The 11,946-nt window shown below is 36.1% G+C and overlaps 2 protein-coding genes across 2 annotated transcripts; both read right to left on the bottom strand.

Moving 5' to 3' along the window:
- Nucleotides 1-3,524: 3,524 nt before the first annotated feature.
- On the bottom strand, nt 3,525-4,946 carry LOC306736127 (nuclear factor 7, brain-like; the record flags this gene model as incomplete). The annotated part of the gene is made up of 1 exon (XM_079217729.1): nt 3,525-4,946. One exon carries the CDS (start codon nt 4,944-4,946, stop codon nt 3,525-3,527), a length of 1,422 nt encoding a protein of 473 aa, XP_079073855.1.
- Nucleotides 4,947-7,468: 2,522 nt separating this feature from the next.
- Nucleotides 7,469-8,817, bottom strand: LOC306737113 (interleukin-20-like; the record flags this gene model as incomplete). The annotated part of the gene is made up of 5 exons (XM_079218814.1): nt 7,469-7,552; nt 7,990-8,052; nt 8,142-8,294; nt 8,469-8,531; nt 8,662-8,817. The coding sequence occupies 5 exons, from the start codon at nt 8,815-8,817 to the stop codon at nt 7,469-7,471; spliced, it is 519 nt and encodes a 172-aa protein (XP_079074940.1).
- Nucleotides 8,818-11,946: the final 3,129 nt, after the last annotated feature.

The following is an 11,946-nucleotide window of genomic DNA, read 5'->3' as shown; positions in this document are numbered from 1 at the left end:
CAAATTAGCCATTAACCTATTTATATTTTTTGTGCAATACTTTTATATTTTGTGCCTTATTTTTTTTTTATTTATTTTTTTTTTGCCTCAAGTTCATTCTAATTGTGTTTGGAGGACCCAGCAAAAAATAACTGAAATGAGGGTTACCCCTCGCGTGTGTGCAGGGAGATGCGCGTGCATCCAAGTCCTTTTAACTTTGTGTGACATACCTCACCTCCAGTCAGGAGGACCTGGGCCCTATTTATCGTACCTGGCTAAACAAAAGCAAATGTCCTTATCTCCAGCTGAAATTAGCGAGATGATTGACATCAGGCTATCTGGGTTTCTTCACGGCTGATCCGCGCTGAAACGGTCTCGTTAATTCTAGCCAGACGTCAGTCATCTGGATAAATGCGCGCGCCCGCTCCTCTTCAGAAGGGATAATAATGGAGCACTGACACCACGACGTTCAAACAGTACAATGAACTAAAAATAAAGCAAATAAAACTCAGAGGAACCTCTTTGTATTTCGCTAATGAGAAGCAGGAGATGATCATCAAGGCATATGAGGAAGTCAATACCGTAGTCATTCACAGCAAACGCGTTGCGAATATTCCAACGTTTTTGCAACATTGTTGCCGTGAACGCAACTTTAACAGCGCCCCGGCTGCGAGACATAAGCGTCGCAAATATATCAGACAAGTTAAATGCGTCAGTGTTGAGAAAATGTATCGGCTAATTTGAAGTGCTTCATCACCCAAATCAATCAGATTATATTTATGAATAAATATATACTTATGAGGATATATACTGTATGTACTGTATGCACGTATGAATCATGTACTATATATGTGTATATGAGTTTGAATATGTGTATGGGCGGATCAGTATGTATGTATTATTCATAATCAGAAATTCAATCAATTGAAGCAGTGAAAATAAATTGTGTGTGATTCTCTGTATTCTCATCACGATCACCTTAATCATGTTCTACAATAATGATATGTATGGTGTACTAATAACACTGTCATATAATTATGAGTGCTTTCAACACATCCATAAGTTTCTTAACTAAGTAAATAAATAAATATTTAAGTAAATAAACTTAAGAACAGCGGCATGCAGCGGCTGATAGTCTGTGTCTGAGACGGGCGATCAGCTGCGCCTGTGGTGATCAATGTCCGCGACTCGAGAAGCTCTCGTAAATAAATTATTTCTTGCCGGCAAAATCTATAGCGCCGCGTACAGAAAGTCATGATAAGTTAAAGGATGGATCCTGGCGATCTGAAAGAACTCTCTCCCTATAAAACTAATATCAAATCATCATATAATATAATACACACACACACACACACACACACACACACACACACACACACACACACACACACACACACACACACACACACACACACACACACACACATACATATATATATACACACCTTCAAAATAAAAGCATCTCATCTCTATTTTACATAATTTCTTAAATTCACCTTTTTGAAGGCACTTTCATATGATAGATACCCATGTGTTTTACATCTAAAATTGCAGAACCATCTCAGCTCTCTATATAATGAGGCACCATTGACATAAGACACAAGTGTAAAGTGATAATATGGCCCTAAAGCTGAAACATTGACACTTGATTTTTTTAAATTCTTCATATCTCTTGTGAAAATATAACTTTACCCATGTGGACGAACTGTGTTGGTGCTAGAAATTGTTTTACCAAAGGTCTTAGGTTCACAAAAGCAGTGGAATATATGAATATATCAATATGTTGGCTTTTCTTTGCTCCTCCACCAGGGCCCGGTTCGTCCGGTGCTTTGCGCCAGAAGCTTAAGCATTTCCTCCATTGTGTTGTCACGGGTTCTCAACTGTGCAAAGCGAATGGTCAAATCACTGATGGACATTCACTCTCACCCACCCCTCTGCGTTTGGCATTCTCCACCACTGTGATGTCTTGAGAGGTCGGGATCGTGAGAAGAGGCGTGGGTGTACAGATAGAAACGACAAGCAGCGGGTTTCTTTACTCAAAAGTCTGTATTTAGCAAAAAGGTAAAGATGGGCAACAATACCAGAGCTCCGAAGCTTGTGTCAGTCTACTGAACCGCCGTGTGTCGGCGCAAAGTGTCACGTGACAGTACCTCCCTTAGCTGTAGCTACAATCTGGTACAGTGCATCAAATGGTGAAATTTATGTTTTAACTGTACATGGTCCCTTTTTATATATATATATATATATATATATATATATATATATATATATATATATATATATATATATATATATATATATATATATATATACATATATGTGTATATGTACATATATATATATATATATATATATATATATATATATATATATATATACATATATGTGTATATGTATATATATATATATATATATATATATATATATACATATATGTGTATATGTATATATATATATATATATATATATATATATATATATATGTATATGTATATAGATATGTATATGTATATATATATATACACACATTTCAGGAATTTGTTGATTTGATAATAAAACAATGTAGATTTAACCTTTTAAGATTAAATATTGTCTTTAAATATAAACTGGTTGTATAATTGTTTTTCATTAATTGTATTATTTGTAATTTGTCACATGAATATTTTACAGATGTTTGTAAAGAAACCTCACACAGAAAATGGTAAATAAAAACTGTTGGTGATTTATTTACAAGTCATGAATCGTCATTCATCTGATGTACATTTATAAAGATATAGTTGATTTAATAAAAAATAAAAATGTAAACTAAAGTTCCTTTCTGTTGATCACAAACATTGTTATATGTTGTTTATGTTATTGATCATGTAAAAAATACAAAAATCATCATAAACACTGAAGAAGCTTTGAATGAATTACAAACTGAATCAAAATCCATTTACATGTTCATGATCCATAGTGTTAACTTGATTTTGGAATTGTTCATATTTTATATATTTTAGATTCATAGACTTTATATGTATACTCTTCACACTTTGTATTAAAACTGTTAAACAGCAATTTTCTTCAGAATGAATGAAGTGTGATCTTATCTTGAAATGAAACACATTTAAAACAGTTCTTTACACAGAATAAAACAAGGAATCCCAGACTAAAACATTAATCAGAAAATGTAAATATATCATAAAACAATATGCTGATCACCAGAATACTTCACAGCTTTTATCTTTAAAGGTTTTGTCTTTAAAGATGTCATACAGTTCAAACTTATTAGTTAATCATATTTGTTCAACAACAGATCCTTAAAACGTATTGTCTTAATGCTGCAGAACAAAACACTATTTCATGTGTAGTGGATTCACTAAATGTAATATGCTGATTTAGTTATTATTGAATAATCATTTGTTTCTGTGTGAAAGTTTAAGATCTGATGATGTGATACAGTTTGAGTATTACATATATTTGTTTCTGTTTGTTGCTTGTATTGATTATATCAATGAGATCTTGTCACACAGTGAAGCCTAAACAAACACAAACATGTATGAACATCACAGAGAAATATCAGTTGAACATATTGTGATATCAGCAGTTTTAGCATCACCAGCCTTTCCAATAAAAAAATATGGGAAGAGTTTCTCAGTGAAAGTGTCTCTGTGAGTGTGGATGTGAGTCATGTCTTCAGGGTCGTAGAAGGACACCTCCCCCCTGTCATAGTCCAGCTGGACTCTGATCCTCTGAAGACCCTTCTTCACTCTGACAGTCTTACCAACTACATTAGTGTATTTTCCTCTGTGATGATATAAACACCAGATTCCATCTTCCGGTGTATCATTAAACTCTCCTTTCCTGTCAACTGACTCTTTAGTTAAACCTACATCCCAGTGAGGATGGTCTCCCACCTCCACCTCCCAGCTGTGTTTCCCTGAGCTGAAGCCCTCAGATCCCAGAACATTAACATACTCAGTGAATCTCTCTGGATTGTCAGGAAGCTCCTGCTTTGTGTCTCCATGTCTCACACTGGTCAGATCATCAGACAGATAGAGAGTGCCGTTTGCAGTGTTTGGGTCCAGAATGACAGGACTGAAGTGGACCTTGTCCTTCATCTTCTCCCAGACTCTGAAGGACAGGTTGCCCAGGTGTTTGGCCACATCTATCAGCGCTCCTGAGACCAGCTGTGGATCTGACAGTGAGCTCTGGACTCTGGCTCTGGTCTGAGTGGGTTTATAACTGCTGAGGAATGACACGTTGTGTTTCTGCAGGTCTTCTTCAACAGCAGAGATGCTGTCTGACAGAGAGGAGATCTGCTCCTGAATCATCTTCATCTCTCTGCTGATAGTGTTCCCCTTCTGCTCCTCTTCCTCCCTCAGAGCTGCCAGTCTGGACTCCTCTTCCTCTTTCAGGAACTGGTGCAGCTTGTTGAACTCTGCTCTGATCTGCCTCTCTGTGGACAACAGCTGCTTCTTGGAGTGTTGCATCACTTCATTGTATGTTTCCTCCACTTGTTTGTGTTTGTCCCTCTTGTCCTCCAGAGACTCTAAATCAGATCTCAGCTGGTCCTTCAGGTCACTGACTGCTTGTTCTATAGGAACCACCTTGTGACTCTGGTGGAGAGGAAACTCACAGACAGAACACACCACTCTCTCTTCATCCTCACAGAACAGTTTAGTCTCTTCTCCATGTTTACTACACACCACATCCACCTTCTTCTTCTTCGTCTCAGGTGATCCAGTTGTCTGTCTCTCAGCAAAGGAGTCAGCCAGTTCCTTCAGTGCAAAGTGCACACCTGGAAAGTCTTTTGAGGATTTTCTTTTACAAATGGGACAGTTTTTGTTTTCAGCTTGTTTCCAGAATTGTTGCAGGCAGCTTGAACAGAAGCTGTGGTTGCAGCTCAGAGACACAGGATCTCTGAAAGTCTCTGAACAAACGTGGCAGTTCAGGAAGCTTTTAACAAGAACTATTTTCTCAGCCATTTGTCTTGGTATTTAATTGATCTTTCAATAGCAAGACTCACCAGGTTACTGTCCCGTCTCTTCACTGTTTCAAATACTCCAACCGTGTGTTTTCCAGCAGAGATCTCACTCACTGTACTGGCGTCTCAGCCCTGTTCAACAAAGTCTGTCTGACTCTTTTTTCACTTTCACTTTCCTCTGCCAAAGTGTGTGCAATTTAAAGGAAACGCTGCTTTGTCACCAGCAGATGGTGTCATGATGTCTTTCTGAGGTAAACATGTTCGGTAGCACTTTATAATAACTACACGCTATTTAGCATTACTTAACATGAGGACACACTTAATTCATCAGTTATAAAGCTTTGTTCCAGCATTTACACTCATTAGTAACTCATAAACACAGTTGTACATGTTTTATTCTTGATTAATAAGCTTTACTATTATGTGTTTCATGATTGGGTTTTCATACTTTATAAATGATGAATTCCTCATTTGTATATTAAGTATTAAGGACTTATAGATGATTAATAAGATAGATTATAAAGTGTTAGTAAATTATTTAATGTAATTTATTCATGTATTTATTTATACATATAAAGATTTAGAAATGCACTAATGGTTAGGGACTATGTTAACATGTGCTTTATAAACATGTTTTAAGACTACAATTCATGATTAATTCAGGTAGTTACTAGTAAGTTAAGTATTAGTTAAGTATGTTCTGTGACCTTATCTAACGTGAGGACTATATATGCTTTACAACGCATTAATAAATGACATTTAAAGGCCAGCAGGGCCTCAAAGCTAACACCAGTCTGAGTTATCTTCTCAACAGAAAAGAGAAATATACACAACACAAAGTGATAAAGAACATTAATATGATGGTGATGGGGGGCGATGCCGTCAGTGGCACGAATATTGAGTATGTTTCATAGTTTGCAAAAATAGGCATTTTACATTTAAAAAACTGTCCAATTTTTCTTGACTTTATCCATGCCATTTTTATGACAAACTCTACTAAGATATTTAAAAATAAATGTATGCCATACTATAGTATTTTGTACTATACAAGACTATACAATGAGTTTAATTTTTTGTAATAAAATGCTGTATTATTCTTTTTTGGGATGATATATGTAATGCCATAGATAGATAGATAGATAGATAGATAGATAGATAGATAGATAGATAGATAGATAGATAGATAGATAGATAGATAGATAGATAGATAGATAGATACTTTATTAATCCCCAATGGGACATTTTTATCGTAGGAGTGCCTTACAACTTACAAATACAAATAAACACACAAGATAAAATATATAAAGAAGCAACAGGGATGAAAGATATATACAAAATAAAATAAAAATGAAGTAAAATATAAATAAATATATATATTTATATACACAAATAAAATAGAATACAAATAACTGGAATGAAATATATGTACAGCTACAGAGTGTATTCATTAATTTAGCAAATTAAATGTAAACAATACAGAGTGCAAAATGGAAAGTATGTATGTGAAGTGCAATAAGCATACACGTGTACAGTGATAATTAATCCACAGAGGATCTAGCAAGCGGAGACTTGTTGTAAAGTCGTATTGCCGTATGCCATTTTTATGACATATTTTACTACCAAATGTTCTACAACTTTTTAAAGATAAACTACATCATGATATTTGAAATGTTTACGTATGCTATGCTATGGTATTTTTTCTAAGAAGTCATATTATTTTATTCATCCAGAGGAGTCGTCCCCTGCTGGTCATTTGAAAGAATGATGGTTTAAGACCATTAGGCGTTGGCTTCACTCTTTAGAAGCAGAGTTAGCCGCCTGTACGGGACACATCTACTAAATAACACGACTCTTGAAACAGTTGCAGTCCAGTGAGGTCTAAAGGCGTTCAAATGTTTAAGCGCCCAGACTACTTTGTTAATTATAAGCACAACATCTACTACGTACGGGTTAGGAAAACAAATACGGGCTCAAATAAGTAAGTGAATCAAAAGGTTGTTTCAGGCCTCTCCTGTGGTTATTGGTTGTCATGCAGTACTTCAAGCATCTGTTTATGTGTCAATCAGATTTGATCTGATCGCACGTTTAGCACAAAGTGCTTCAGACAGAACAACAAATCTTTGTGTTGAAAGGAAACACTCAAAGTCAGTGGGTGAGAGTATATTGTTTTATTTATGAAAGTTTAAATTAAATCACTTTTAAAATAAATGATTGTACTAAAACAATATGTTTATTCTGCAAAATAACCTTACATTATAGTAGAAGCATAAATACAATATAGTAAAAATGTATATTTCTGATAAATTAAATAATGTCATTTATAAATATTAAATAATAAACTGCCAATAAGTTAGTGGATAACATAATAAGTTAATTCAAGTACAAACATTAGAAATGTAGACTACATTGCAGAGAAGTGAATGAACACACCCTCACTCTTACAGGTAATGTCAGGTCAAGATTACACATCTTTGATGTTAGCTTGGGCTCGTTGGCATTGCGCTGTTGATTTCCATCGTTTGGTCATGCAAGAGTCTGGTGCTCCAGCCACTCCAGCACAGTGTCCAGTTCTCCCACGGCCTTCTGTGCAGCCTGGTCTATGTCCAGCTGCTCGATGGAAAGAAATGGAGAAAGGACAGAGAGAACAGTGGAATTAATTATGAGCATAACTGTATCAAAACAACAACTATTTTCTGTTTGAAAACAGCTTTCTTTCAAAAGAGATTTTGAAAAGTTCTTTTGAAAAGAAACTCGTATTATTTGTTATCCCGTTGACCTCCAAGAGTGCACTGTGTTACATTTTTAGAAATATACAGAACTAAATATTCATATTGATAAGATTTTGATTTGTTGGTGGCTTTTTTTTTGCAGGCCACATCTGTTTATTTTAAGATGTTAGTATATATATTTATATTTAGGATAACCGTAGACCATGCTGAAAACCAACCAAGACATCATTTGAAAAAGTTAATTAAAGTGCACCCTCTGCAGATAACTGTGTGCATGTCGATGTTCAGTGAGATGTTGTTCAGTAAACGGCGTACCTTGATAAACTCAGCATGCACGGAGTCAATCTTTCTCTGTGTGTCCTCTTCACAGTGGCAGTGCTGCACAGAGAACATATTTATTAATACAACTTATTGCTTTTTTTTCATTAAATCACTTTTTTTTCATTGAACAGAGTTATTGAACTTACACATTTGTGTATATCTTTTCTGATGCTGACGAAAGCGTTGGCCAGAGCGCTGGAGCAGCGCTGGTGCTGTGGCTGAGAAGAGGCATAGTTGCTGAACACTCTCTCAACGTAAAAACGTAGCACGAGACGCATGAAACAGCACGTCTGACCATCCTGAGGGAGACACATGAAGGTTAAAAGATTATAGTTGTTCTCTCACACATTCATAGGCTATACTGTTTCTAAAGCCGTATCAGTCTCAGGCTTAGGACATAGACATATTCAAAAATGTGAAACAGGAAATTAGGATAGAAAGAACACCAGCACTTCATGGTGAAAAAGACTCACCTTAACATTGTTAATCAAGGATCTGTCCAGAAGTTTCACTCCAATTGCACTGTCACGTTCTATCTGTAATGCAAAGACCACAAAGAACAAATGAGAATCCATCCCCTCTTAGAGATATCGTAAACTGTGTTTCTGTATGCTGCATTTGTTGATTTCTATTATTCATTTTGTGTCAGTGGTTTTGAGAACTCACCACATCTGACCGTATGTCAGTGTAATATTTGCGCAGTTCGTGCATGTGAACATTGACAGAGCAGCTTGCCAAGCTCAGAGTTCGGCTCTCCCCAAGTTCACTCAGACAGCTGAGCAGCAGGAGCAGGCAGAAAGAGCAGCCGATCAGCATCTTCATCATTGTGGTTGTCTAGTGGGAGAGCTAACAGAAACATGTTGTTTGTTAAAATATCGCCAGATAAATTACTGACAATTACTGTATATGTTGGTACAAATCATCCAGGGATTACTTACATTATTAACTATTCTGTTAAGGCAATTCTATCGGTATAGCAACATCTTTTTGATCAATTAAGTCTCTAAAACATGAAAAATATTCAAACCAAATGCCCATCATGATTTCTAGGTCATGTATTCCTAATTCTGGTTTTGTCTTGCTACTCAATTTATTAAAAAAAGTTACAAAATGGAGAAAAGCATTGCAAATGTTTGGCATTTTCCTCAATAAATTAATTAGTCTATAAATCGATTAATTATTAATGAACTGTGTTAATTCATGTTGATAAGATAACATTTCAGTGCTTTAATCGAGCATTCAGGTAACCATTCAGTATACATCTTAAACATGTGAAATACACCAAAAAATGACATGGTATTTGCATATAATCTCTCGTCCTACTGTCTTTTCTTGTTTCTAAAGCATCAACTGTGTTAAGACTCACCTGAGTGTGTGTTATTCAGAAGAGTCCTGGAAGAGATGTGCCTCTGTGTCTCCATCCTGCCTCCTCTTATAGTGGAGTACAAGGGGGATTTTTTACCAGGTACTGCACCACTTGCAGATACATACACACTCATGCACGTGCACCTGTACACTAATTGCTTTACAGGAGGAGGAAATATGTTGCAATTAAGGAACTGATGCCTCAAAACCTGATTAGAAGAAAGGGAAAAGGAAATATTGAATTTCCTCCTCCTTGATGTGTGTGACGTTTTCTTTGTAGAGAAAAACTTTGCTGACAGTGATGTAATTGTTGGTTGAGTCACTCAGATTCTTAGAGTGTCGTCATTACTCTCAAGCACTAATTAATTCAGACGTGTTCAAAAGTATGCAACACATCATTTGACCGATGATCTATTAAAATGTAATTATTGTTTTAGGGTGAACAATGGTTGTGTTTTGCACCAATAAAAAAAGTTTTTTGAGTTCTCATAGACCTCTGACCGATCACCATGTATGCTCTCAAATGCTATTTAAACTTCATGCCATACTGATAATAAAAGTCCCTCCAGTCCATGTTGTTTCCACAGAGGAGCTCTCTGACAGCCTGTGACTTCACTCCTGTCAGACTAGTCCTGATCGGAAACACCTACCGGACCTGATCAACTGCTTATTGGCTGGTTAACTTTGGATGACATGGAAAGAATCCTAGGGAAGTACAATGAATGAATGAATGAATGAATATATACTTTATTAATCTTCAAGGGGAATTATTTTTGTCGTCATCAGTAGCGCCTTACAATTGAAGATACAAACACACAAGATAAAAGATCAAATATATAAAAAAAAGCAACGGGGATGAAAGATATACACAAATCAAAATAAAGTCATATATATATAAATATACACAATAAAATAGAATAGAATACAACTAACTGGAGAATATATTTATATTTACAGCCGCAGAGTGTATTCATTAATTATGTAAATTAGATAAACAGTGAAAAAGGGCAAAAAGCAAAGTATGTATGGAAAACAGGAAGTGAAAAAATTCCAGATTCCATACTAGGAGGTAAAAATATAATGTTCTGTGCTTGTTTCTAACCACTGGACGTCACCAGAAGTCAATTTGAACATATAACAACTTCTAATGATCCAATTTACAAGTCTGTGGCTTCAACAGCTGCAGAACATATCACCGATTGGTCCAAGATGTTATATTTTTTGACATATACATTATTTTTGACATTATTTTATTGTATATATATATATATATATGTTATGATACAATTTTACTACTTTCTATAAAGTATGTTATATTTTTCTGAGATTGAGTCACAGTTGCTTTTACAGAAACCACATTTTACTATAAAAAACAACAACAGACAAATGCTGAAACTCAGCAGTGGACAAAGTAACAGTAACGCCCTGCAGTGAAGTACAGTACAATAATCCTACATTATTTTGCTACCCCTTTGCTTGTAGTTGATGTCAGTTGAAACAAAGAATTCAAAAGATTGAGTTTATTAGAAGGTTTTGTACTGAATGAAAATATATTTGATAGTTTATTATTGTGTCTCCCTGTGTTTTGAGTTGTGTTTAAATGAATGTGTCAGGTGCAACCAGTAAAAACATAGTGTTCACTCTGGAGACAATCTCAACTAACATTGGATGATCTGGACAGATCATCAGACTTTAGCAGGGCATTCCTCAGTTTTGCATACCTATGGCCTATAGGCCTATGTATGATTGGATATACTTTGTTTTTCACAGAGCATGCTTTGCCTTTATTGCTCTGTGTGTGTGTGTGTGTGTGTGTGTGTGTGTGTGTGTGTGTGTGTGTGTGTGTGTGTGTGTGTGTGTGTGTGTACTGTACATGTGCATGCAACTGCTTTTTAAAACTAAATTGTTTGACATAATTGGCTTGTTCCGATTTACTTCCTGTCAAAGGGTGTCACTGTACCAGTTTGTATTGTTGAGTGCCAAGTTATGACATAATGTGACGTACCTTAGTCTGGGCACCAGACTGGGATCGCTCACATCGAGTGTCAAAGACATACGGCCGCAGATCAGATGATACGACTACAAAGTCATTCATTGATCTCCAGCCTAAGCTGTTCGGGTACCAGGTACACTTAAATTCAATAGATTTTGTCCAGCCCCAAATCCCAAATTTGCCTGAGAGGGCTTTACAATCTGTACAAATACGACATCCTCTGTCCTGGGACCTCACATCGGATCAGGAAAAAGTCTTTCACGTGGAGAGCAACAGATGAGGATCCCTCTCCCCGGATGGACAGAAGCAATAGATGTCATGTGTACAGAATGAACACAGAATGAAATTTGTAGTTTAACTTTATTGAAATTGTACTTTCTTGATTCTTGTTGTTCTGAGTTTGGACTCATGGTGGAATTGCACTTATGGATCAGGCTATAGGGTCAAATTAGTGCCAAAAGTAGAGAGCGCAAATGAGCTCCACGAGAGCGCGCAAATCAAACAGCCGCGCGCGTAATTTACTTTGACGAGCGCTTTTACATCTCTACGAGAGCAAAATCCCCGCTCGCCCGAGCAAAAGTTGCTCTCGCGCG

This window comes from Taurulus bubalis (genome assembly GCF_910589615.1).
Source record: "Taurulus bubalis genome assembly, chromosome: 5".
NCBI lineage: Eukaryota > Metazoa > Chordata > Actinopteri > Perciformes > Cottidae > Taurulus > Taurulus bubalis.
The sequence above is the reverse complement of the archived record's forward strand: the minus strand, read 5'-3'. Positions and strand labels throughout refer to the sequence as shown.